Source organism: Ranitomeya imitator, chromosome 4, assembly GCF_032444005.1.
Source record: "Ranitomeya imitator isolate aRanImi1 chromosome 4, aRanImi1.pri, whole genome shotgun sequence".
In the NCBI taxonomy this organism is placed as follows: Eukaryota; Metazoa; Chordata; class Amphibia; order Anura; family Dendrobatidae; genus Ranitomeya; species Ranitomeya imitator.
The window spans coordinates 361,600,885-361,623,251 of NC_091285.1; the positions used below are offsets into that span (position 1 = coordinate 361,600,885).

General features: G+C 43.3%; 1 protein-coding gene across 4 annotated transcripts in view; it reads left to right on the plus strand.

Annotated features, from left to right (window-relative positions):
- The window catches only part of RELN (reelin), a 1,116,896-nt gene that overhangs the window by 832,654 nt on the left and 261,875 nt on the right, over positions 1 to 22,367 (plus strand). For all 4 annotated transcript variants that reach the window (XM_069765109.1, XM_069765110.1, XM_069765107.1 and 1 more), the window contains exon 21: positions 3,223 to 3,415. In XM_069765109.1, coding sequence (XP_069621210.1) covers positions 3,223 to 3,415 — 193 coding nt within the window. The remainder of the gene's footprint in view (positions 1 to 3,222; positions 3,416 to 22,367) is intronic.

Sequence of the window (22,367 nt, forward strand, 5' to 3'; positions counted from 1 at the left end):
TTTCACCTTTCTTTTGTAATTTTGGTTTTCATCCTCGTTTTTCTTCGGGGCAGGTTGAGCCTTCTGATTGTCCTGGTGTGGATTCTGTGGTGGACAGGCTGCAGCAGATTTGGACTCATGTGGTGGACAATTTGACGTTGTCTCAGGAAAAGGCTCAACATTTTGCTAACCGCCGTCGGTGTGTTGGTCCCCGGCTTCGTGTGGGGGATTTGGTTTGTTTGTCTTCTCGTCATGTTCCTATGAAGGTTTCTTCCCCTAAGTTTAAGCCTCGGTTTATTGGTCCTTATAAGATTTCTGAAATTATCAATCCGGTGTCTTTTCGTTTGGCTCTTCCAGCCTCTTTTGCCATTCATAATGTTTTCCATAGATCTTTGTTGCGGAGGCTTCAGTATCTTGTCAAGTGGAAGGGTTATGGCCAGGAGGATAATTCTTGGGTTGTTGCCTCCGATGTCCATGCCGCCGATTTGGTTCGTGCTTTTCACTTGGCTCGTCCTGATCAGCCTGGGGGCTCTGGTGAGGGTTCGGTGACCCCTCCCCAAGGGGGGGTACTGTTGTGAATTCCGCTCTTGGGCTCCCTCCGGTGGTTGTAAGTGGCACTTTTGTGAGTTCTGCTCTTGGGCTCCCTCCGGTGGTTTTAAGTGGAATGGCTGCTCCTTGGATTTAGCAGTCTGCAGCTGCTTCCACTGATTGTCTTTCTGCTCGGCTATTTATGCCTGGCTCTTCCCTTCAGCCAGTGCCACTTGTCATGGTTCCTGGTTGGATTCACATCTTAGCTTGGATTTCCCTGATATCCTGACCAGTTCAGCAAAGATAAGTCCTTGCTTTGCTCTTTTCTGTCCACATGTTGTGGACTTATTCGTTCTGTGCATTCTATGTTTTGTCCAGCTTGTCAGTATGGATTAATTCAGTTAAGCTGGAAGCTCTGGGAAGCAGATTTACCCTCCATACCTTTAGTCAGGTGTGGAGATTTTTGTAAACTCTTGTGTGGATTTTTGTAGTTTTTAATACTGACCGCACAGTATTCTATCCTGTCCTATCTATCTAGCTAGACTGGCCTCCTGTGCTACATCCTGGTTTCATTCTGTGTATGTCTTTTTCCCTCTCCACTCACAGTCATTACTTGTGGGGGGCTATCTATCCTTTGGGGATTTTCTCTGAGGCAAGATAGTTTTCCTGTTTCTATCTTTAGGGGTAGTTAGTTCTCAGGCTGTGACGAGGAGCCTAGGGAGTGACAGGAGCATCCCACGGCTACTTCTAGTGTTGTGTTGAGCTTAGGGACTGCGGTCAGTATAGGTACCACCTCCTTCAGAGCTCGTCCCATGTTGCTCCTAAACCACCAGTTCATAACAGCTATCCCACACTTGTTTTTTTGCTTTGCTTTCTTACTAGGTTCACTAAATGCTAAAACTGACTAGCCAATATGATTCCCTAGGTCATTTTGAGTTCATAGACACCAAACATGTATAGGTTCTTTTTTATCTAAGTGGTGAAAAAAATTTCAAACTTTGTTAAAAAAACAAATTGGGCCATTTATTGATAGCCGTAGTGTATCCATTTTTCGTGATCTCAGGTTAGGTGAGAACTTATTTTTTGCGTGCCGAGCTGACATTTTTAATAATACCATTTGGATGCAGGTACGATCTTTTGATGGCCCGTTATTGCATTTTAATGCAATGTTGCAGCGACCAAAAAAAACGTAATTCTGGAGTTTTCACTTTTTTTTCTCACTATGCCATTTAGCGATCAGGTTAATCTTTTTTTTTATTGATAGATTGGGCAAATCTGAATGCGGCAATACCAAATATGTGTTTGATTTTTTTATTGTTTTATTTTGAATGGGGCGAAAGGGGGGTGATTTGAACTTTTATTTTTCTTTATTTTTTTATATTTTTAAAAACTTTTTTTTTTACTTTTGGCATGCATCAATAGTCTCCATGGGAGACTAGAAGCTGCCATAACTCAATTGACTCAGCTACATACAGGCGATGATCAGTTCACCTGTATGTAGCTGAATTGCTCACTTGCTATGAGTGGTGACCACTGGGCGGCACTCATAGCAAGCCGGCACTGACAATCGTAGAGGTCTCCAGGAGACCTCTGGTTGTCATGCCAACCCATCGGTGACCAGCGAGCACGTGACGGGGGGTCACCGGTGGGCGGATTTCCAGCACGATTGCCGGAAGAGCATAATAAATGCCGCTGTCAGCGTTTGACAGCGGCATTTAACGGGTTAATAGCTGCAGGTGGATCGCAATTCCACCCGTGGCTGTTCCAGGTATGTCAGCTGTTCAAAACAGCTGACATGTGTCGGGATAGATGTGACCTCACTGCCGGAGCCCACATAAAAAGAAATGGAGTCCGACATCGGCGTACTACTGTATTACACTCGATGTCAGAAATGGGTTAAAGAGTTGTGATTCTTAAACCCTTGCACCAATTAGGATGTGGATACCCTCAAATTAAAACTGAGAGTCTGCACTTGAAGCCCATTTTGATTATATAACTGTTTCTTGATTATGTTTTGGTAAATAGTTAAAATGCCAAACCTTGTGTCACTGTCCAAATATATATGGACCTAGCTGTAGTTTAATAGATACATTCAAAGTACACAAAGCTGCACAAGTTCAAATTGTGGATTGCAAGACCCAAACTTTCAACCGTCAAACCAACATTGTTATCTACTAAGGAGACAGCACGCCATAACAGCTTTAAGTTAAAAAAAAATACTTTTATTCTCCCATGTAAGAAGTGACTTTTTGATGTATTCTGTACAGGGGCTTTCGCAAGCTAGTCAGATAGACATACAGTATTAACTGCATGGACAAACTAACATCCTATCCCTGTGTATGTGTTTAAAACTTTATTTTAATTCATTCTTGTACATGTCCTACTTTGGGTGCAGGTTCTAGAAGTCAGCTCAAGAACTGAGCTTGCTACATACACAACAGGTGACAGCTGTGTTATACATCTGGCACCTGCTTCTAATATTAACATTGTCATTGCCATTTTAATTGTTCTGATATGTGTACACTAATGTTTTGGTGTACATCTACACCCTCTCCCATGAGTACATATGAGATCATCATTTTTGGTGGCATTTTATGTCATAAACTTTGTACAGTTGCAAATTAATTAAAAAAATAAGTTTTGTATTTTATCCTTTCCAGAGTTTTGAAGATGTGGAGTAAAAATATTTAACAAGTGTTGTGTTGTTCTTAAAAGTTTTACAGGAGACTCTAAACAATCTACTAGTACACGTTATGTGGAGACACAGTCCATGCAGATTGGAGCATCTTATATGATACAGTTTAACTTGGTAATGGGATGTGGTGAACAGTTCACTCCACATATGGACAATCAAGTGAAGTTGGAGTACTCAACCAACCATGGTCTCACATGGCACCTTGTGCAAGAGGTAAGATTAGGCTCATGAGAAAATATACTATACAGTAAGTTACTGAAAAGATTGGAATACATATTTCTAAGGCTATGTGCACACATTGCAGATTTCGATGTGGATCCACAGCGTTTTTTGCATCAAATCCGCATTGTAGTGCACAGCCAATGGTAATCTATGGGAAATGGAGATTTGTTGTGCACATGCTGCAGAAAAATATGCACAGAAACGCAGCGGGTTTTGTTCCACAGAATGTCAATTTTTTTTGCGGATCTGCAGCATTTCTGCACCCATTGACTTCCATTGAGTCAGGCACATCTGCAGCAAAACCACAGATGTAAAAAAGATCTACAGATTTGCTGCGGATGTGGGTGCTAGAAATGCTGCAGATCAGGAGGAGGGACTTGTGTGGGCAGAGCTATGTGCATGTATGTGTGTGTGCCAGTGTCTGCGTGAATCTGTGTCTGTGTGCAGGGGTCTGCGGGTGTCGTCGGCGCTGTGTGTGTGCGAAGCTGTGTGTGTGTGTGTCTGTGTGTAGGCAGGCATCATCTGATGGGACTACTGCTCCCATCCGGCTATGCCTGCTACAGTGACACCATTAGCCAATGATGGGAAAGTAGTCCCATCATCCAGCTAATGTGTTGAATGTAAAAAAAACAAAAAAACACATACAGTACACATATATTACATACTTACCATATACACCTAATCCCCGAAGCCATCGATCATCTGCAAATAAAATTAAAATAATAAACAAACAATATACTCCCGGTGTCTGACGTAATCCAATTAATAACAATTGTCCCATGATGATCTCGCATGGAGAGCTGTCACATCAGCAGATGCGACGGCTCTCCAGGGGCTACGGTAATACAATGACAGAGATAATCCTCTGCACTGTATCCCTCTGCCGCCGACATGTAACCCGAGTTCACCTGTCACTTGCAGCACTACAGCGTAAGAATTTTCTCACGGCTGTATTGCCGTAAAGTGAACTCTGAAGATACACTGCGGGAGGGTTATCTCCAGTCAGTGTGTCATCGGAGGCCCTATAGAGTGGTCACATCTGCTGATGTCACTACTCTATAGGGGAGATCCTCATGGGACACGCGTTATTAAAGAGGGATTGCGTCGGAACATTGAGTATTTGTGTTTGTTTTTTTAATTTTTTGCAGGTGATCAATGGCTTTGATTGGATTAGGCGTGGAATGAAAATTATGAAAAAGATGTGGAGTGTTATATTTCATTAAAATACCTTTTTCTGGTTGTGTCTTTTTTAATCCATTTATAACTATAACTTTTTTAGGGACCACCTCACATTTGAAGTCAGTTTGAGGGGTCTATATGGCTGAAAATACCCAAAAGTGACACCATTCTAAAAACTGCACCCCTCAAGGTGCTCAAACCCACATTCAAGAAGTTCATTAACCCTTCAGGTGCTTCACAGCAGCAGAAGCAACATGGAAGGAAAAAATGAACATTTAACTTTTTAGTCACAAAAATGATCTTTTAGCAACAATTTTTTTATTTTCCCAAGGGTAAAAAGAGAAACTGGACACCAAAAGTTATTGTACAATTTGTCCTTAGTACGCCGATACCCCATATGTGAAGGGGAACTACTGTTTAGGCACACGGGCTCGGAAGGAGCGCCATTTGACTTTTTCAATTAAAAATTGGCTCCAATCTTTAGCGGACACCATGTCGCATTTGGAGAGCCCCTGCGTGCGTAAACATTGGAGCTCCCCCACATTTGACCCGATTTTGGAAACTAGACCCCCCAAGGAACTTATCTAGATGCATAGTGAGCACTTTGAACCCCCATGTGCTTCACAAATTTATCCGTAAAAATGAAAAAGTACTTTTTTTTCACAAAAAAATGTTTTAGCCTCAATTTGTTCATTTCCACATGGGCATCAGGATAATATGGATCCTAAAATTTATTGGGCAATTTCTCCTGAGTACAATGATACCTCACATGTGGGGGTAAACCACTGTTTGAGTACATAGCAGGGCTCGGAAGGGAATTAGCGCCATTTGACTTTTTGAATGAAAAATTAGCTCCAATCGTTAGCGGACACCATGTCGCATTTGGAGAGCCCCTGTGTGCCTAAACATTGGAGCTCCCCCAGATGTGACCCATTTTGAAAACTAGGCCCCCCAAGGAACTTATCTAGATGCATAGTGAGTGCATTGAACCCCCAGGTGCTTCACAAATTGATCTGTAACAATGAAAAAGTACTTTTTTTCACAAAAAATTTATTTTGGCCTCAATTTGTTCATTTCCACATGGGCAACAGGATAAAATGGATCCTAAAATTTTTTGGACAATTTCTCCTGAGTACAGTGATACCTCATATGTGGGGGTAAACCACTGTTTGGGCACACGGCCGGGCTTGGAAGGGAAGGAGCGCCATTTGACTTTTTGAATGAAAAATTAGCTCCAATCGTTAGCGGACACAATGTCGCGTTTGGAGAGCCCCTGTGTGCCTAAACATTTGAGCTCCCCCACATGTGACCCCAGTTTGGAAACTAGACCTCCCATGGAACTAACCTAGATGTGCGGTGACCACTTTTAAACCCCCAAGTGCTTCACAGGAGTTTATAACGCAGACCCGTGAAAATAAAAAAATCATTTTTCTTTCCTCAAAAATTATTTTTTAGCCCACAATTTTTTATTTTCACAAGAGTAACAGGAGAAATTGGACCCCAAAAGTTGTTGTCCAGTTTGTCCTCAGTACGCTGATACCCCATATGTGGGAGGGAACCACTGTTTGAGCACACGTCGGGGCTCAGAAGGGAAGTAGTGACGTCTTGGAATGCAGACTTTAATGGAATGGTCTGCGGGCATCATGTTACGTTTGCAGAGCCACTGATGTGCCTAAACAGTAGAAACCCCCCACAAGTGACCCCATTTTGAAAACTAGACCCCCCAAGGAACTTATCTAGATATGTGGTGAGCACTTTGAACCCCCAAGTGTTTCACAGAAGTTTATAAAGCAGAGCCGTGAAAATAAAAAAAATAATTTTTCTTTCCTCAAAATGATGTTTTAGCAAGCAATTTTTATTTTCACAAGGGTAACAGGAGAAATTGGACCCCAATAGTTGTTGCCCAGTTTGCACTGAGTATGCTGGTACCCCATATGTGGGGGTAAACCACTGTTTGGGCACACGTCGGGCTCGGAAGTGAAGTAGTGATGCTTTGAAATGCAGACTTTGATGGAATGGTCTGCGGGCGTCATGTTGCATTTGCAGAGCCCCTGATGTGCCTAAACAGTAGAAACCCCCCACAAGTGACCCCATTTTGGAAACTAGACCCCCCAAGGAACTTATCTAGATATGTGTTGAGCACTTTGAACGTTTGTCCCGAGTATGCTGGTACCCCAGATGTGGGGATAAACCACTGTTTTGGCGCACGTCGGGGCTCGGAAGGGAGGGAGCACCATTTGACTTTTTGAACGCAAGATTGGCTGGAATCAATGGTGGCGCCATGTTGCGTTTGGAGACCCCTGATGTGCCTAAACAGTGGAAACCCCTCAATTCTAACTCCAACACTAACCCCAACACACCCCTAACCCTAATCTCAACTGTAGCCATAACCCTAATCACAACCCTAACCCCAACACACCCCTAACCACAGCCCTAAACCCAACACACCCCTAACCCTAATCCCAACCCTAACCATAATCCTAACCCTAATCCAAACCCTAACCCCAACACACCCCTAATCACAACCCTAACCCCAACACATCCCTAACGATAACCCTAACCACAAGCCTAATCTTAACCCTATTTCCAACCCTAGCCCTAATTCCAACCCTAACTCTAATTCCAACCCTAACCCTAAGGCTATGTGCCCACTGCGTTTTACCTGCGGATTTACTGTGGATTTCCAGTGTTTTTTGTGCAGATTTCACCTGCGGATTCCTATTGAGGAACAGGTGTAAAACGCTGCGGAATCCGCACAAAGAATTGACATGCTGCGGAAAATACAACACAGCGTTCCCGCGCGGTATTTTCCGCACCATGGGCACAGCGGATTTGGTTTTCCATAGGTTTACATGGAACTGTAAAGCTGATGGAAAACTGCTACGAATCCGCAGCGGCCAATCCGCTGAAGATCCGCAGCCAAATCCGCACCGTGTGCACATAGCCTAATTCTAAGGGTATATGCACACGATGCGGAAAACGCTGCGGATCCACAGCGTTTCTGCCGCTGCGGGTCCGCAGCAGTTTCCCATGAGTTTACAAAAAACGCTGCGCACATGCTGCGGGAAAAACTGCGTGGAAACGCAGCGGTTTACATTCCGCACATTTCACTTTTTTTTGCGGATTCCGCAACAGTTTTACAACTGCTCCAATAGAAAACCGCAGTGAAATCCGCAGAAAAACTGTGGTAAATCCGCAATAAATCCACAGCGGTTTTGCACTGCGGATTTATAAATCCGCAGGACCCGTAGAAGCGCTCTCAGGCAGCGCGAAACGGCCGTCGTCTTACCTGTCGCACTCTCCCTGTCCACTTCCCTCTCCCCCGTGCCGTGAATTATGTGCCGACTGGCACTGAAATAAAGGACGCTTTGTAACTGCATCTGGTGAGTGCATCTGCTTTCTTCTCTTTTTTTCTCTATTTTATTATTGTTCCTACCTATGGGGGTGATAAAGGGGGGGTTAATTTACTTTTCTTTTTATTTTGATCACTGTGATAGGTTTTATCACAGTGATCAAAATGTACATGGAACGAATCTGCCGGCCGGCAGAATCGGCGGGCGCACTGCGCATGCGCCCGCCATTTTGGAAGATGGCGGCACCCATGGAGAAGACGGACGGACACCAGGAGCCTCGGTAAGTATAGGGGGGCGTCGGAGCACGGGGGGTGGCATAGGAGCATGGGGGAGTGGACGAGAGGACGGGGGAGCAGAGCACAGGACGGAGGGGAGCGGACCACAGATCGGAGGACTGGGGGGGAGATCGGTGGGGTGGGGGGGCACATCATTGTTTCCAGCCATGGCTGATGATATTGCAGCATCGGCCATGGCCGGATTGTAATATTTCACCAGTTTTTTAGGTGAAATATTATAAATCGCTCTGATTGGCAGTTTCACTTTCAACCGCCAATCAGAGCGATCGTAGCCACGGGGGGGTGAAGCCACCCCCCCTGGGATAAAGTACCACTCCTCCTGTCCCTGCAGATCGGGTGAAATTGGAGTTAACCCTTTCACCCGATCTGCAGGGACGCAATCTTTCCATGACGCCACATAGGCATCACAGGTCGGATTGGCACCAACTTTCATGACGCCTACGTGGCGTCAAAGGTCGGGAAGGGGTTAATAGCCTAGAGAGGGACCATGGTTATTGCCCCCCCTGCTAAAAACATCTGCCCCAGCCACCCCAGAAAAGGCACATCTGTAAGATGCGCCTATTCTGGCACTTAGCCTCTCTCTTCCCACTCCCCTGTAGTGGTGGGATATGGCGGTAATAAAGGGTAATGCCACCTTGCTATTGTAAGGTGACATTAAGCCTGGTTAATAATGAAGAGGTGTCAATAAGACACCTATCCATTATTAATCCAATAGTAGTAACTGGCCAATAAAACACACACACATTAGGAAAAAAGTATTTTATTGAAATAAAGACACAGGGTGTTGTAATAGTTTATTATACTCTTAATCCAAATGATGACCCTCATTCTGTAAAAGAAAAAAAAGAAAAAAGCAACAATATCCCATATCTTTCCTGTGCTCAGTCACGTCCCACACTGTAAATCCATCTGAAGGGGTTAAAAAATTTTACATCCAGGAGCCTGCTAATGTAACTGTGCTCCTGAATGTAAAATCTGGGGAATGAATTGAAAGCAGGGGAACATAGCATCGTAGACTTGCGGTTCTGCACCCCCTGCTGGTATAAACTCATATGAACTCTAGCGTGGGAAGTTTTCTGAATATTTTCTCACGCTAGAGTTTTACTTAGAACTTAGTTTACTACAGAGATATGGGAACAGAACCAAGCTTACTGCAGAGATGAGGGAGCAGAACCGAGCTTACCACAAAGATATGGGAGCAGAACCAAGCGTACTGCAGAGATAAGGGAGCAGAAACGAGCTTACGGCATACATATCGTACCAGAATCTAGATTACCACATTGATACAGTACCAGAACCAAGGTTACAGCTTACATATGGTACCATAACTGAGCTTACTTACAAACATACATACAACTCCAGAAACATGGACATGTAAACACACAGTACGGCAGTGGCATTGCTAGGGTCCTTAAAGATCAAGGGCCCCAGCCCCAAAGTGCATGTCCCATACGACCACCCTATAGCCATTTAAAATAGCATGTATATATAATTACAGTATACCACTGTTGCTAACCAAAAACACACAATGCAAAGACCAATATTATTAAAATGACTACTATAAAAGGCCAAAACAATATGGCTGCACAATGCCCACTGCCATCACTACTACACAGCGAATACATAATATAATATGACCATTACCACTGCATAACAAAACACTCTGTAGAAAGACTAATGACACAACCATGCACCTTCTACTTCATAATGACCAAAACAAATTAAACTGTTACTAAATAAATAGGAAAAAGATATTAAAAAGAGCAATATTCCCACCTTACAGAAACTGTATATTGGTAGATACTAGTCCTGCAGAACACACACGATTACAATGCAGTTATATACAGGCTCGGACTGGCCCACCGGAGAACTGAAGGATTCTCCGTTGGGCCCCGGCACTGACACCTGCTGGCATACTGGCCAGCAGCTGTCTAGGGCCCCCACTGCTCCAGGGGCCCCTGAGTCAAGGGGGCCCGCCCTTTGCTAGTTGCAGCAGCTGGAGACAGGATCCTGTCCCCGCTGCTAAAGCAAAATGAATATTCATGCTTCCCCATGCCCCTATGGGCGTGGAGAAGTGTGAATACCTTTTCTCTTTAATAGTGGGCAGCGTTAGCCCAAGCTGCAGCTAACACTGCCCCCATGTAAAGCCCCACCACTGCACCACACACATGCACAAAGCACCACACTCATGCACACACACACAGCACCACACACAGACTCACAGGGCAGCTTACCTCCCAGAGTCCTGCTTCCTGTCTGAGACAGCCCAGCTGGATGACTTCATCATCCAGTGCTCTGTCTCAGACAGAAAGCTTCCAGCGAGGAAGAGGCTGCTGGAATGTGCTGCTGCTGCGGGGATGTGAGCTGTGCTGTGTGCCTACGTGTGTGTGTGTGTGATGAGCTGCTGCTGCGGTGAGCTGTGCTGTGTGTGTGTGTGTGTGTGTGTGTGTGTGTGTGTGGTGAAGGACAATGATATTGGTGGGGGGAGACAATGATGGAGGTGATGGGCAATGATGGTGGGGGGAAGACAATGATAGAGGTGATGGGCAATGATGGTGGGGGATGCAATGATGGAGGTGAGGGGAGGTAATGATGGAAGTGATGGGCAATGATGGTAAGGGAGACAATGATGGAGGTGATGGGCAATGATGGTGAGGGAGGGAATGATGGAGGTGAGGGGAAGCAATTATGGTGAGGGAAGGCAATGATGGAAGTGATGGGCAATGATGGTGGGGGAGGCAATGATGAAGGTGATGGGCAATGATGGAGGTGATAGGCAATGATGGTGGGGAGGCAATGTTGGAGGTGATAGGCAATGATGGTGGAGGAGGCAATGATGGAGGTCATAGGCAATGATGGAGGTGATGGGAAATTATGGTGGTGGGAGGCAATGATGGAGGTGATGAAATGGGCAATGATGGTGGTGGGGGAGGCAATGATGTAGGTGATGGGCAATGATGGTGGTGGGGAGGCAATGGTGGAGGTGATGAAATGGACAATGATAGTGGGGGAGGAGGCAAAGATGCCGGTGGTGGAATGGGCAGTGATGGGGGTGGTGGGGGAGAATGATAGGGGTGGTGGGGGAGAAGGCAAAGATGGAGGTGGTGATGAGGACAATGATAAGGGTGGAGAGGGACTGCATTATACTTTACGAGGGGGCTGGGGCTACATTATATTCTGTGGTTGGACTGCAACCATACTGAGGGGGGCAGCATTATGCCCTGTGATGGGGCTACAGAATACTCTATGGGGGGGCTGCATTATATTTTGTGGTGGGCTGCATTATACTATATAATGGGGGCTGTATTATACCCTATGAGGATGCTACATTATAGTCTATGGTGGGGACTGCATTATACCTGAGGGGGTTGCATTATATTTTGTGGGGTGCTGCATTATGTTCTATGAGAGGGGCTGCATTATATTTTATGAGGGGGCTACATTATATTCTGTGAGGGGGCTACCCCAATCCTAGCGACATAATTAAGATGTGAACTACCTTATATTATACCCCGATATTAGCGCTTTTTACTGCACAATTGGTGGTCTTGTATCTATTTCTATGTAGCTACATAGTGGGCCACAAGAATGATTTTCTCTGGTGGGCCCAAGGTGCTCCAATCCGACCTGGTTATATATAGTAACTTACAGCTGACGATCTTTCTGATTTCGGTCGCTCGCTTTTCCCGTCTTTTCCATCTGGCCCAGACCGACATGACAACTTCTCCAGCCACAACTCGTCTGCACAGATTACAACAAAAACACATTTGACGTCTCTCATTTCCATCAACGTCTCCATCTATTACCAACCTATAAATATTCCCCATTCTCGGTGCACCTGAGGAGAGGAACAGTGACCCCAATATTTAAAAACTGTGTCATTACTATGATTACTCCCTCCCCCCAAAATTAAAGTGTGCCATAGAAGGTATTAATGCCCCTACTGTGCTACATAGAAAAACCCTGTATGTTCCTTTGAAGAATATAATATCCCAAATGCCCCCTTCTAGCAACAAATACCCTTGAGTATCCACTTAAAGATAACAATGCCCCCCCAAGAAAATAAATAATAGAACCTGAGTGCCCCTATTAAAACTAATAATGTCCCCATTTATAACAAATAATGTCCTCTGAGTGCCCACACAGCTCTGAATATACAGAAAGATAGTCCTACAGACCCCAAAACACAATATGATGGTCCCCAAAGCCCATTATTATACATTCAGGATCCCAGATCTCCCTATATACCGTATAGTGCGGTGAAATTGCAAAAAAAAGTGCAATCCCACACTTGTTTTTTGTTTGGCTTTTTTTGCTAGGTTCAATAAATGCTAAAACTGACCTGCCATTGTGATTCTCCAGGTCATTACGAGTCCATAGACACCTAACATGACTAGGTTATTTTTTATCTAAGTGGTGAAAAAAAATTCCAAACTTTGCTTAAAAAAAAAATTGCGCCATTTTCCGATACCTGTAGCGTCTCCATTTTTCATGATCTGGGGTCAGTTGAGGGCTTATTTTTTGTGTGCTGCGCTGGCGTTTTTAATTATACCATTTTGGTGCAGATGCGTTCTTTTGATCGCCCGTTATTGCATTTTAATGCAATGTCGCGGCGACCAAAAAAACGTAATTCTGGCGTTTTTAATTTTTTTCTCTCTACACTGTTTAGCGATCAGGTTAATGCTTTTTTTTTTATTGATAGACTGGGCAATTCTGAACACGGCGATACCAAATCTGTGTAGGTTTGATTTTTTTTTTTATTGATTTATTTTGAATGGGGCAAAAGGGGGGTGATTTAAACTTTTATATTTTTTTTATTTTTTTCACATTTTTTTTCTTACTTTTTTTTTTTTTACTTTTGCCATGCTTCAATAGCCTCCATAGGAGGCTAGAAGCTGGCACAACTCGATCACCTCTGCTACATAGCAGCGATCATTAGATCGCTGCTATGCAGCAGAAATGCAGGTGTGCTATGAGCGCTGACCACAGGGTGGCGCTCACAGCTAGCCGGGATCAGTAACCATAGAGGTCTCAAGGACCCTCTATGGCTACTATACAGAAGCATCGCTGACCCCCGATCATGTGACGGGGGTCAGCGATGCGCTCATTCCCGGCCGCCCGGCCAGAAGCGCCGGTTAAATGCCGCTGTCAGCATGGCATGACTAAGACCTGATGGTCGAAACGCATCGGCGTTGACCACCTGGGACCCCATCTCTTTTTTGCAAATGTTTGCATGTTAAAGTGTTTCCAATAAATTGACTTTTTAGAAGATCCATGCTGGAGATTATTTTTTCTTTTTCATTGCTCACTCTCATCAATGCGGTCAGCTGTATCGGCATCCAGCTGCTATAGCTGACCCTGAGATGACAGGTGGGGGCCCACTGCTGGCACCGGCCTTCCCACATAGTGGCTGGGTGGCAGAGCAGGGAGATCGATTCTCCCTTATCTTCCGCAAAATGTAACTGTATCGGTGCGTTGTGCACGCCAATACAGTTACAGTAGCGTAGCTCTGGGTGGGCCCCCTCTGCCCCCCCCCCCCCCCGTATCTACTCTACTGACAGACTGTGATGTGCGCCATGCAGCCATGTCTCCTGCCGGCCGCATCACAGCACAGCAGACACGGCCGCACACAGTTTGCTGTGCATGGCCATCAGGCAGCTGGCCTTGCACAGCTGCTGGGGGAGCAGCCCGGGGGCATTGGCCTCACTGCCACCCGGCCCAGCCCGCCCCTGGCTCTGCAGTGGCAGTGATCCCTAATAGAGGCGTGCAAAGTGCTGCACAGCCTCAGAAGAATAAGAATAGAGGCCTATATACCTCTGAGACTGTGCAACACTCTGCACACCTCTATTAGGAATTACTGCCACTGTAGAGCACTTATTATTACCTAGTACAGTAAACTCCCCCTCTTTTACAAGTACACTCTCCTGATGATGCTGTGATGCACTGGTATTGTTGGGCACTTTATCGTATATGGTCCCATTTTATTATGCAGTATGTCAGTCACAAAAGTGAGTACATCCTTCACATTTTTGTTAATATTTTATTAGCTCTTTTCATGGGACAACACTGAAGATATGACACTTTGATACAATGTAAAGTAGTCAGCGAACAGCTTGCATAACAATGTAAATGTGGTGTTAATGCAACTTCTGACCATTCTACACACAACACACATCCCCGTTGGTCACATCACTGGATGAAAGTACTGTCTTTTTAACTTGGTAGACCTTGTCCTCTTTGGCAGTCTGGGGATAAACCTTAGGGCCCCGTCACACTTAGCGACGCTAAAGCGATCCCGACAACGATACGACCTGTCAGGGATCGTTGCTGCGTCGCTATGTGGTCACTGGTGAGATGTCAAACAGTGAGATCTTCCCAACGACGCAGCAGCGATGCGGCGACCTTTTAGCGACCTGTACAATGATGTCGATGGTCGTTGTGACCCTGTCACATGGCAGCTATTATGACGATTCAGACCTCGATGAGGGATGTCCTGTGTAACGTTGTAGTCACACAGGCGTGCATTTGCGTTGCCTTTTCCGCGCCCATTCAGTTCCGATTGGTGGTCAGGAACAAAGGATGGAAGCGCTACTATGTCGCCTTCTGTTGAAGGCATGACCGCCAATCAGAACGCAGTAGCGACCACCAATCGGAGCGGAGGGGTCCGGAAAAGGCAACGCAAATGCACGCCTATGTGTCGGTGTCTGAGTCGTCAACGAGGTCGTTGATAAGGTGTCAAACACAGCGATGTGTGCTACCCAGCGGGACCTCAACGATCAAAAAAAGGTCCAGGCCATTCCGACACGACCAGTCATCTCACAGCAGGGGCCTGGTCGCTGCTACGTGTCAAACATAGCGAGATCGCTACTGAGGTCGCTGTTGCGTCACAAAACTCAGCAGCGATCTCGCTAGCGACCTCGCTTAGTGTGAAGGTACCTTTATAGACATGGAGATTTTCACAGCTACACATCATCTGTTTTTATGCATATTTAAATGTGTGTGTGTGTAGTAGTCTATTTTCCTTGGGGCACGTATTGTCATGTATTTAGTGTTTTTATCATGTATTACAATAAAGATATACATTTTATGAGATCTTATAGCACTAGTTTTTTGTTGGTATTTAGTATTGAAGCAGTGCGTCTCTGTATTTGTTATTTACACTTAATTATTGTGTTTGTATTAATGGTAGTGGGAGTGCCATGGTTTGGGGCTGGATGAGTGCTGCCGCCTATGGGGAGCCACAGTTCATTGAGGGAACCATGAATGCCAACATGTACTATGACATACAGAAGTAAGCATGATCCTATCCTTTCGGAAACTGGACCACAGGTCAATATTCCAAAATGATAACAACCCCAAACACACCTCCAGGACAACCACTGCCTCGCTAAAGAAACAGAACATTTCACCAGACCTAAACCCTATTGAGCATCTGTGGGGCATCCTCAAATGGAATGTGGAGCAGCGCAAGGTATCTAACATCCACCAGCTCTGTGATGTTGTCATGGAGGAGTGGAAGAGGATTCGAGTGGCAACATGTGACGCTCTAGTGAACTCCATGCCCGAGAGAGCTAAGGCAGTGCTTGAAAATAATGGTGGTAATACAAAATATTGACACTTTGAGCATAATGTGGCTATTTTCACTTGGGGATGTACTCCTCTTTCTTGCCATCGGTATAGACATTAATGGGTTATTTAGAGGGCACACCAAATTTACACTGTTATACAAGCTGAACACTTACTGCTTTACATTGTATCATAGTGTCATATCTTCAGTGTTGTCTCATGAAAAGTTAGACTAAATTATGTACAAAAAGGTGACGGTTGTACATACTTTTATGATATACTGTATATCTTCTGGCACATTTGTTGTTTTTGTATCAGTTTGAGCATAGTCTTTTTACTCCTTATTACAAAAAGTTAGGTTTTAACATAATTATATTTGCCCTCTCTCTACTTCTTACTTGATATGTGATTGAACCCTAAGGGTTTTCTTTCTTCCTGCACTGCGGGTTATTAATCAGCGACATCAAAGTCATCAACAGTGCAAACCGTTTATGTAGGATTATGTAGCTTATTTATACTGTGTTTGCCTGTAATTGTGACTTAAATAACAAATCAGACCAAGTTGTATTAGTAATTAATTCAGAAATATTGGCCATTTCCAAGGGGTCACTTACTTGTATTCAAACTTTAACCCCTTTCTGACATTGGACGTACTATCCCGTTGAGGTAGGGTGGGCCCGTATGACCACCGGTGGGATAGTATATCATAGTATATCATAGTCGATCGGCCGCGCTCACGGGGGGAGCGCGGCCGAGTGTCAGCTGACTATCGCAGCTGACATCCGGCACTACGTGCCAGGAGCGGTCACGGACCGCCCCAGCACATTAACCCCCGGCACACTGCGATCAAACATGATCGCAGTGTTCCGGCGGTATAGGAAAGCATCGCGCAGGGAGGGGACTCCCTGCGTGCTTCCCTGAGATGTGATCGCGTTGCTCCGAGGGTCCTTACCTCCTCCTCCCTGCAGCAGGTCCGGATCCAAAATGGCTGCGGGGCTGCATCCGGGTCCTGCAGGGAGGTGGCTTCACAGCGCCTGCTCAGAGCAGGCGGCGGGAAGCCAGTGCTGTGCCTGTGTGATCGCTGATCTGACACAGTGCACAAGAAAGTGTCAGACCAGCGATCTTACACTATAACATGATGCCCCCCCTGGGGCAATGTTATATTGTAAAAAAAAAAAATATTCAGATGTGTAAAAAAAATTTTTTAAAAATTCCCCCCAAAAAAATATTGTTCCCATAACTACATTTCTTTATCTAAATAAAAAAAACAATAAAAGTACACATATTTAGTATCGCCGCGTCCGTAATGACCCGACCTATAAAACTGTCCCACCAGTTAACCCCTTCAGTGAACACCGTAAAAAAAAAAAATGAGGCAAAAACAATGCTTTACTATCATACCGCCGAACAAAAAGTGGAATAACACGCGATCAAAAAGACTGATATAAATAACCATGGTACCGCTGAAAACATCATCTTGTCCTGCAAAAAATGAGCTGCAATACAGCATCATCAGCAAAAAAATAAAAAAGTTGTAGTCCGCAGAATAAAGTGATGCAAAAATAATTATTTTTTCTATAAAATAGTTTTTATCGTATAAAAGCGCCAAAACATTAAAAATCGATATAAATGAGGTATCGCTGTAATCGTACTGACCCGAAGAATAAAACTGCTATATCAATTTTACCAAACGCGGAACAGTATAAACACCCCCCCCCCCCCAAAGAAATTCATGAATAGCTGGTTTTTGATCATTCTGCCTCACAAATATCAGAATAAAAAGCGATCAAAAAATGTCACGTGCCCGAAAATGTTACCAATAAAAACATCAACTCGTCCTGCAAAAAAACAAGACCTCACATGACTCTGTGGACCAAAATATGGAAAAATTATAGCTCTCAAAATGTGGTAACGCAAAAAATATTCTTTGCAATAAAAAGTGTCTTTTAGTGTGTGACGGCTGCCAATCATAAAAATCCGCTAGAAACCCCACTATAAAAGTAATCAAACCCCCCTTCATTACTCCCTTAGTTAGGGAAAAATGAAAAAAATAAAAAAATGTATTTATTTCCATTTTCCCATCAGGGTTAGGGCTAGGATTAGGGCTAGGGTTAGGGTTAGGGCTTGGGTTAGGGCTAGGGTTAGGGTTAGGGCTAGGGCTAGGGTTAGGGTTGGGGATAGGGTTAGGGCTACAGTTAGGGTTGGGGCTAAAGTTAGGGTTAGGTTTGGGGCTAAGGTTACAGTTAGGGTTTGGATTACATTTACGGTTGAGAATAGGGTTGGGATTAGGGTTAGGGGTGTGTTAGGGTTAGGGGTGTGGTTAGGGTTACCGTTGGGATTAGGGTTAGGGATGTGTTTGGATTAGGGTTTCAGTTATAATTGGGGGTTTCCACTGTTTAGGCACATCAGGGGCTCTCCAAATGCGACATGGCGTCCGATCTCAATTCCAGTCAATTTTGCATTGAAAAGTCAAATGGCGCTCCTTCCCTTCCGAGCTCTGCCATGCGCCCAAACAGTGGTTTACCCCCACATATTGGGTATCAGCGTACTCGGGACAAATTGTACAACAACTTTTGGGGTCCAATTTCTTCTCTTACCCTTGGGAAAATAAAAAATTGGGGGTGAAAAGATAATTTTTGTGAAAAAATATGATTTTTTATTATTACGGCTCTGTGAAGCACTTGGTGGGTCAAAGTGCTCACCACACATCTACAAATGTTCCTTAGGGGGTCTACTTTCCAAAATGGTGTCACTTGTGGGGGGTTTCAATGTTTAGGCACATCAGTGGCTCTCCAAACGCAACATGGCGTCCCATCTCAATTCCTGTCAATTTTGCATTGAAAAGTCAAATGGCGCTCCTTCCCTTCCGAGCTCTGCCATGCATCAAAACAGTGGTTTAGCCCCACATATGGGGTATCGGCGTACTCAGGACAAATTGTACAACCAGTTTTAGGGTCCATTTCTCCTGTCACTCTTAGTAAAATAAAACAAATTAGAGCTGAAGTAAGTTTTTTGTGAAAAAAAGTTAAATGTTCATTTTTATTTAAACATTCCAAAAATTCCTGTGAAACACCTGAAGGGTTAATAAACTTCTTGAATATGGTTTTCAGCACCTTGAGGGGTGCAGTTTTTAGAATGGTGCCACACTTGGGTATTTTCTATCATATAGACCTCTCAAAATGACTTCAAATGAGATGTGGTCCCTAAAAGAAATGGTGTTGTAAAAATGAGAAATTGCTGGTCAATTTTAACCCTTATAACTCCCTAACAAAAAAAATTTTGGTTCCCAAATTGTGCTGATGTAAAGGAGACATGTGGGAAATGTTACTTATTAAGTATTTTGTGTGACATATCTCTGTGATTTAATTGCATAAAAATAAAAATTTGGAAAATTGGGAAATTTTCAAATTTTTTGCCAAATTCCCATTTTTTTCACAAATAAACGCAGGTAATATCATATAAATTTTACCACTATCATGAAGCCCAATATGTCATGAGAAAACGGTGTCAGAATCACCAGGATCCGTTGAAGCGTTCCAGAGTTATAACCTCATAAAGGGACAGTGGTCAGAATTGTAAAACTTGGCCCGGTCATTAACGTGCAAACCACCCTTGGGGGTAAAGGGGTTACACAATGTGCTTTTTTACTGTAATTGAAGAGAATGTTGAAAGGTAACCAATTTATATTGCATAATCTTCTAGGATGTTTTTATGTTTGTTTTTCCTTCTGACATAGTCCAGTGGGAAAAAAAGAAGGAAAAAATCCAAATCCTGTGCTTATTCGAGCTTTAAAATAGAAAGAAAATGCACAGCATTATTTAATCATACTAAAGATACATGAATTTTAATATTTAATTTTTCTATTCTAATTTAACTTTAGTACGGTAATCCGCACAAAGATATCAAGATATGTTTTATGTTGCTGCATGATTTATAGAGTGAACTTTCTGGTGGACCTCTGATTATCTTGTAAAAAACATTTGCAGCAAAGCTTTTTTGTTGTGGGTTCTCCCTATTGCTGAATGGAATACAGTATATTTGGTCCCATTGTGCCTGTGTTATCTGAAATTGGTCTTGATGAGTGCTGAGCAGAAAGCCTGCCATTTAATCAGGTTTTCCACACTACCAGGTGTTTTTATGATAAAAGGATAATAATGAACACAAATGACTTTTTGGTGACAATTCCATCAGGATACAAGATTTTCATCTAGAGAGGTTTTGTTTTTGCTTATATCTTTGTAATATTTCAAACTCTTGAGGAACATACAATTGTGAAAATATTTGAATGACAAAATTGAAAGTTAAGAGCTATGGTTTTCTTTTTTTAATTGGGCACATGCAGATAATGTACTGTAATACATTTCAGTTTCATAACATTTTAATTTAAAAGTTACTAGAAAATAATGCCTCTGCTTCACTTTCTCTCCCGCATGAGAGCTGCAAGTTTACATAGTGCTACCACTCCCCCATCCTCGCCTCCCTTAATCAAAATAAAATAAAAAATCTAAGTATGAATTTTAAAATTGTTCCTCGATACCTTAGGCCGGTTTCACACGTCTGTTTTTTTCCGATACCAGATAAAAACAGTTCCGGAGATGACAGTGTCTGTGTGTGTAATACTTGCAGCACACGTGTGGCAATCATGTGCTGCCCATGTACCACATCAGTACTACACAGACGGGCGCCAGGGAAGAAGCACCATAGTAAGTGCTGTTCCCCAGTGCTGGGTGCTCAAGACCGCTCACATCATTCTCCCCTGCACTGCCGGCGATCATCACAAGCAGAGGATAATGATGAGAGTTGTATTCCAGTGATCACAATAACAGCAGACAGCGGCTGCTGGGACTATTACTCCCGTCAACCTACACCTTCTGCTGCTAATAGCAGTGACAGCAGGAGCAGTTGATAGGAGTATTCATCAGTCACCGCTTGCTCTATAAATAAATAAATGAAAAACCTGGCGTTGGTTCCCCTCTATTTTCTATAACCAGCCAGGGAAAACTCACAGCTGGGGGATGCAACCCTCAGCTGTCAGCTTCAGCAAGACTTGTGATCAAGAATAGAGGGGTCCCCACTCTGTTTTTTTAATTATATAAATAAATAATAAAATAAAATGGAGTGGGGTCCCCCCATTTTTGAAACCAGCCTTGCTAAAGCTGCGATCTGGAGTCTGGTATTCTCAGGCTGGTAAGGAGCAATTGATATAGACCCCCCAGCCTAAAAATAGCAGCCTGCAGTTGCCCGGAAAAGGCACATGTATGAAGAGCACTTTGCCGTCTCTTTGCACTTGCTCTGTAGTGGTGGCAAATGGAGTTCATATTTGTGGGGTTGATGTCACCTTTGTATTGTCAGGTGAAATCAAGCCTACAGCTTAGTAATGGAGAGAAAAAATAACAAATCCCAACACTTGCTTAAAAGAGGCTTTCTACTGTGTGAGATGTACAGTAATGATAGACAGTCTGCTCTCTTCCTTGATCTCACTGCAGAGTGATTACAAATGCCAGGAATAAAGAAAAGATTAGTGTGATTACTAACACTTCTGCAGCTTTTATCTCCTGGCAGTGTGGGTGGGGTGGAAATATAGCAGAAGTGAGCTTTGTCTCATTACAACACTTCTGCAGCTACAGCTCTCTTCTCATGTTGCTGTCAGCTCTGCTGTATTCTTAGATAAATATCTCTAGTAATGCCCAGGTGAACTTATCATAAATTATAACCTTAGCTATAAAAGCCTTCAGCTTGGCCTATCGGTGTGACAAAAGCACTTTAATTAATATTTTTTGGTGTATAGTGGTTGTAATTTTCACTTTTGGAGTATGCATAATTAATCAATTAACTTTTATAATTTTTTTAGTAAAAACAATAATTCTGTTTGCAATTATTTGGTGGTATTTTTTTTTATTCCATTTAGTGGTATAAATTCTGTAATAGCCTTAGTTTATGAATTGTTCCAATTAAAGCAATACAAAATATGTATGGTTATTTTACTACTTTTGAAATGGTAAAATAAATGGCTTTTCTGGAAATGTTTTGAGGATTTTCTTAAATTTAATTCATCATATTAAACTTATTATGTAGATCATTGCAATAACAGCAAAAATAGATTACATTTATGTATTTTTGTAGAGTAAATTATTTTTTTTAAGTGGTGTAAGAGGTGCATAGCCAAAGTAGGCTATGGTCCAGCCACGTGGTATTATTATATTTAATTTAATTTTTTATTGTTAGACTTTTAGTAAATAATATTCAGATACTATATTAACACAGTAATTTATTTATAGAAATACTAAATGGTGGCCCAATTCTAACGCATCAGTATATAACACTGCCCACATAGTATATAACACTGCCCACATAGTATATAGCAGCCACACAGTATATAACACAGCCCACGTAATATATAGCACAGCGCACGCAGTATATAACAGCCCACGGAGTATATAACACTGCCCACGTAGTATATAGCAGCCACGCAGTATATAACACAGCCCACGTAGTATATAGCAGTGTGGGCACCATATCCCTGTTAAAAAAAATAATTAAAATAAAAAA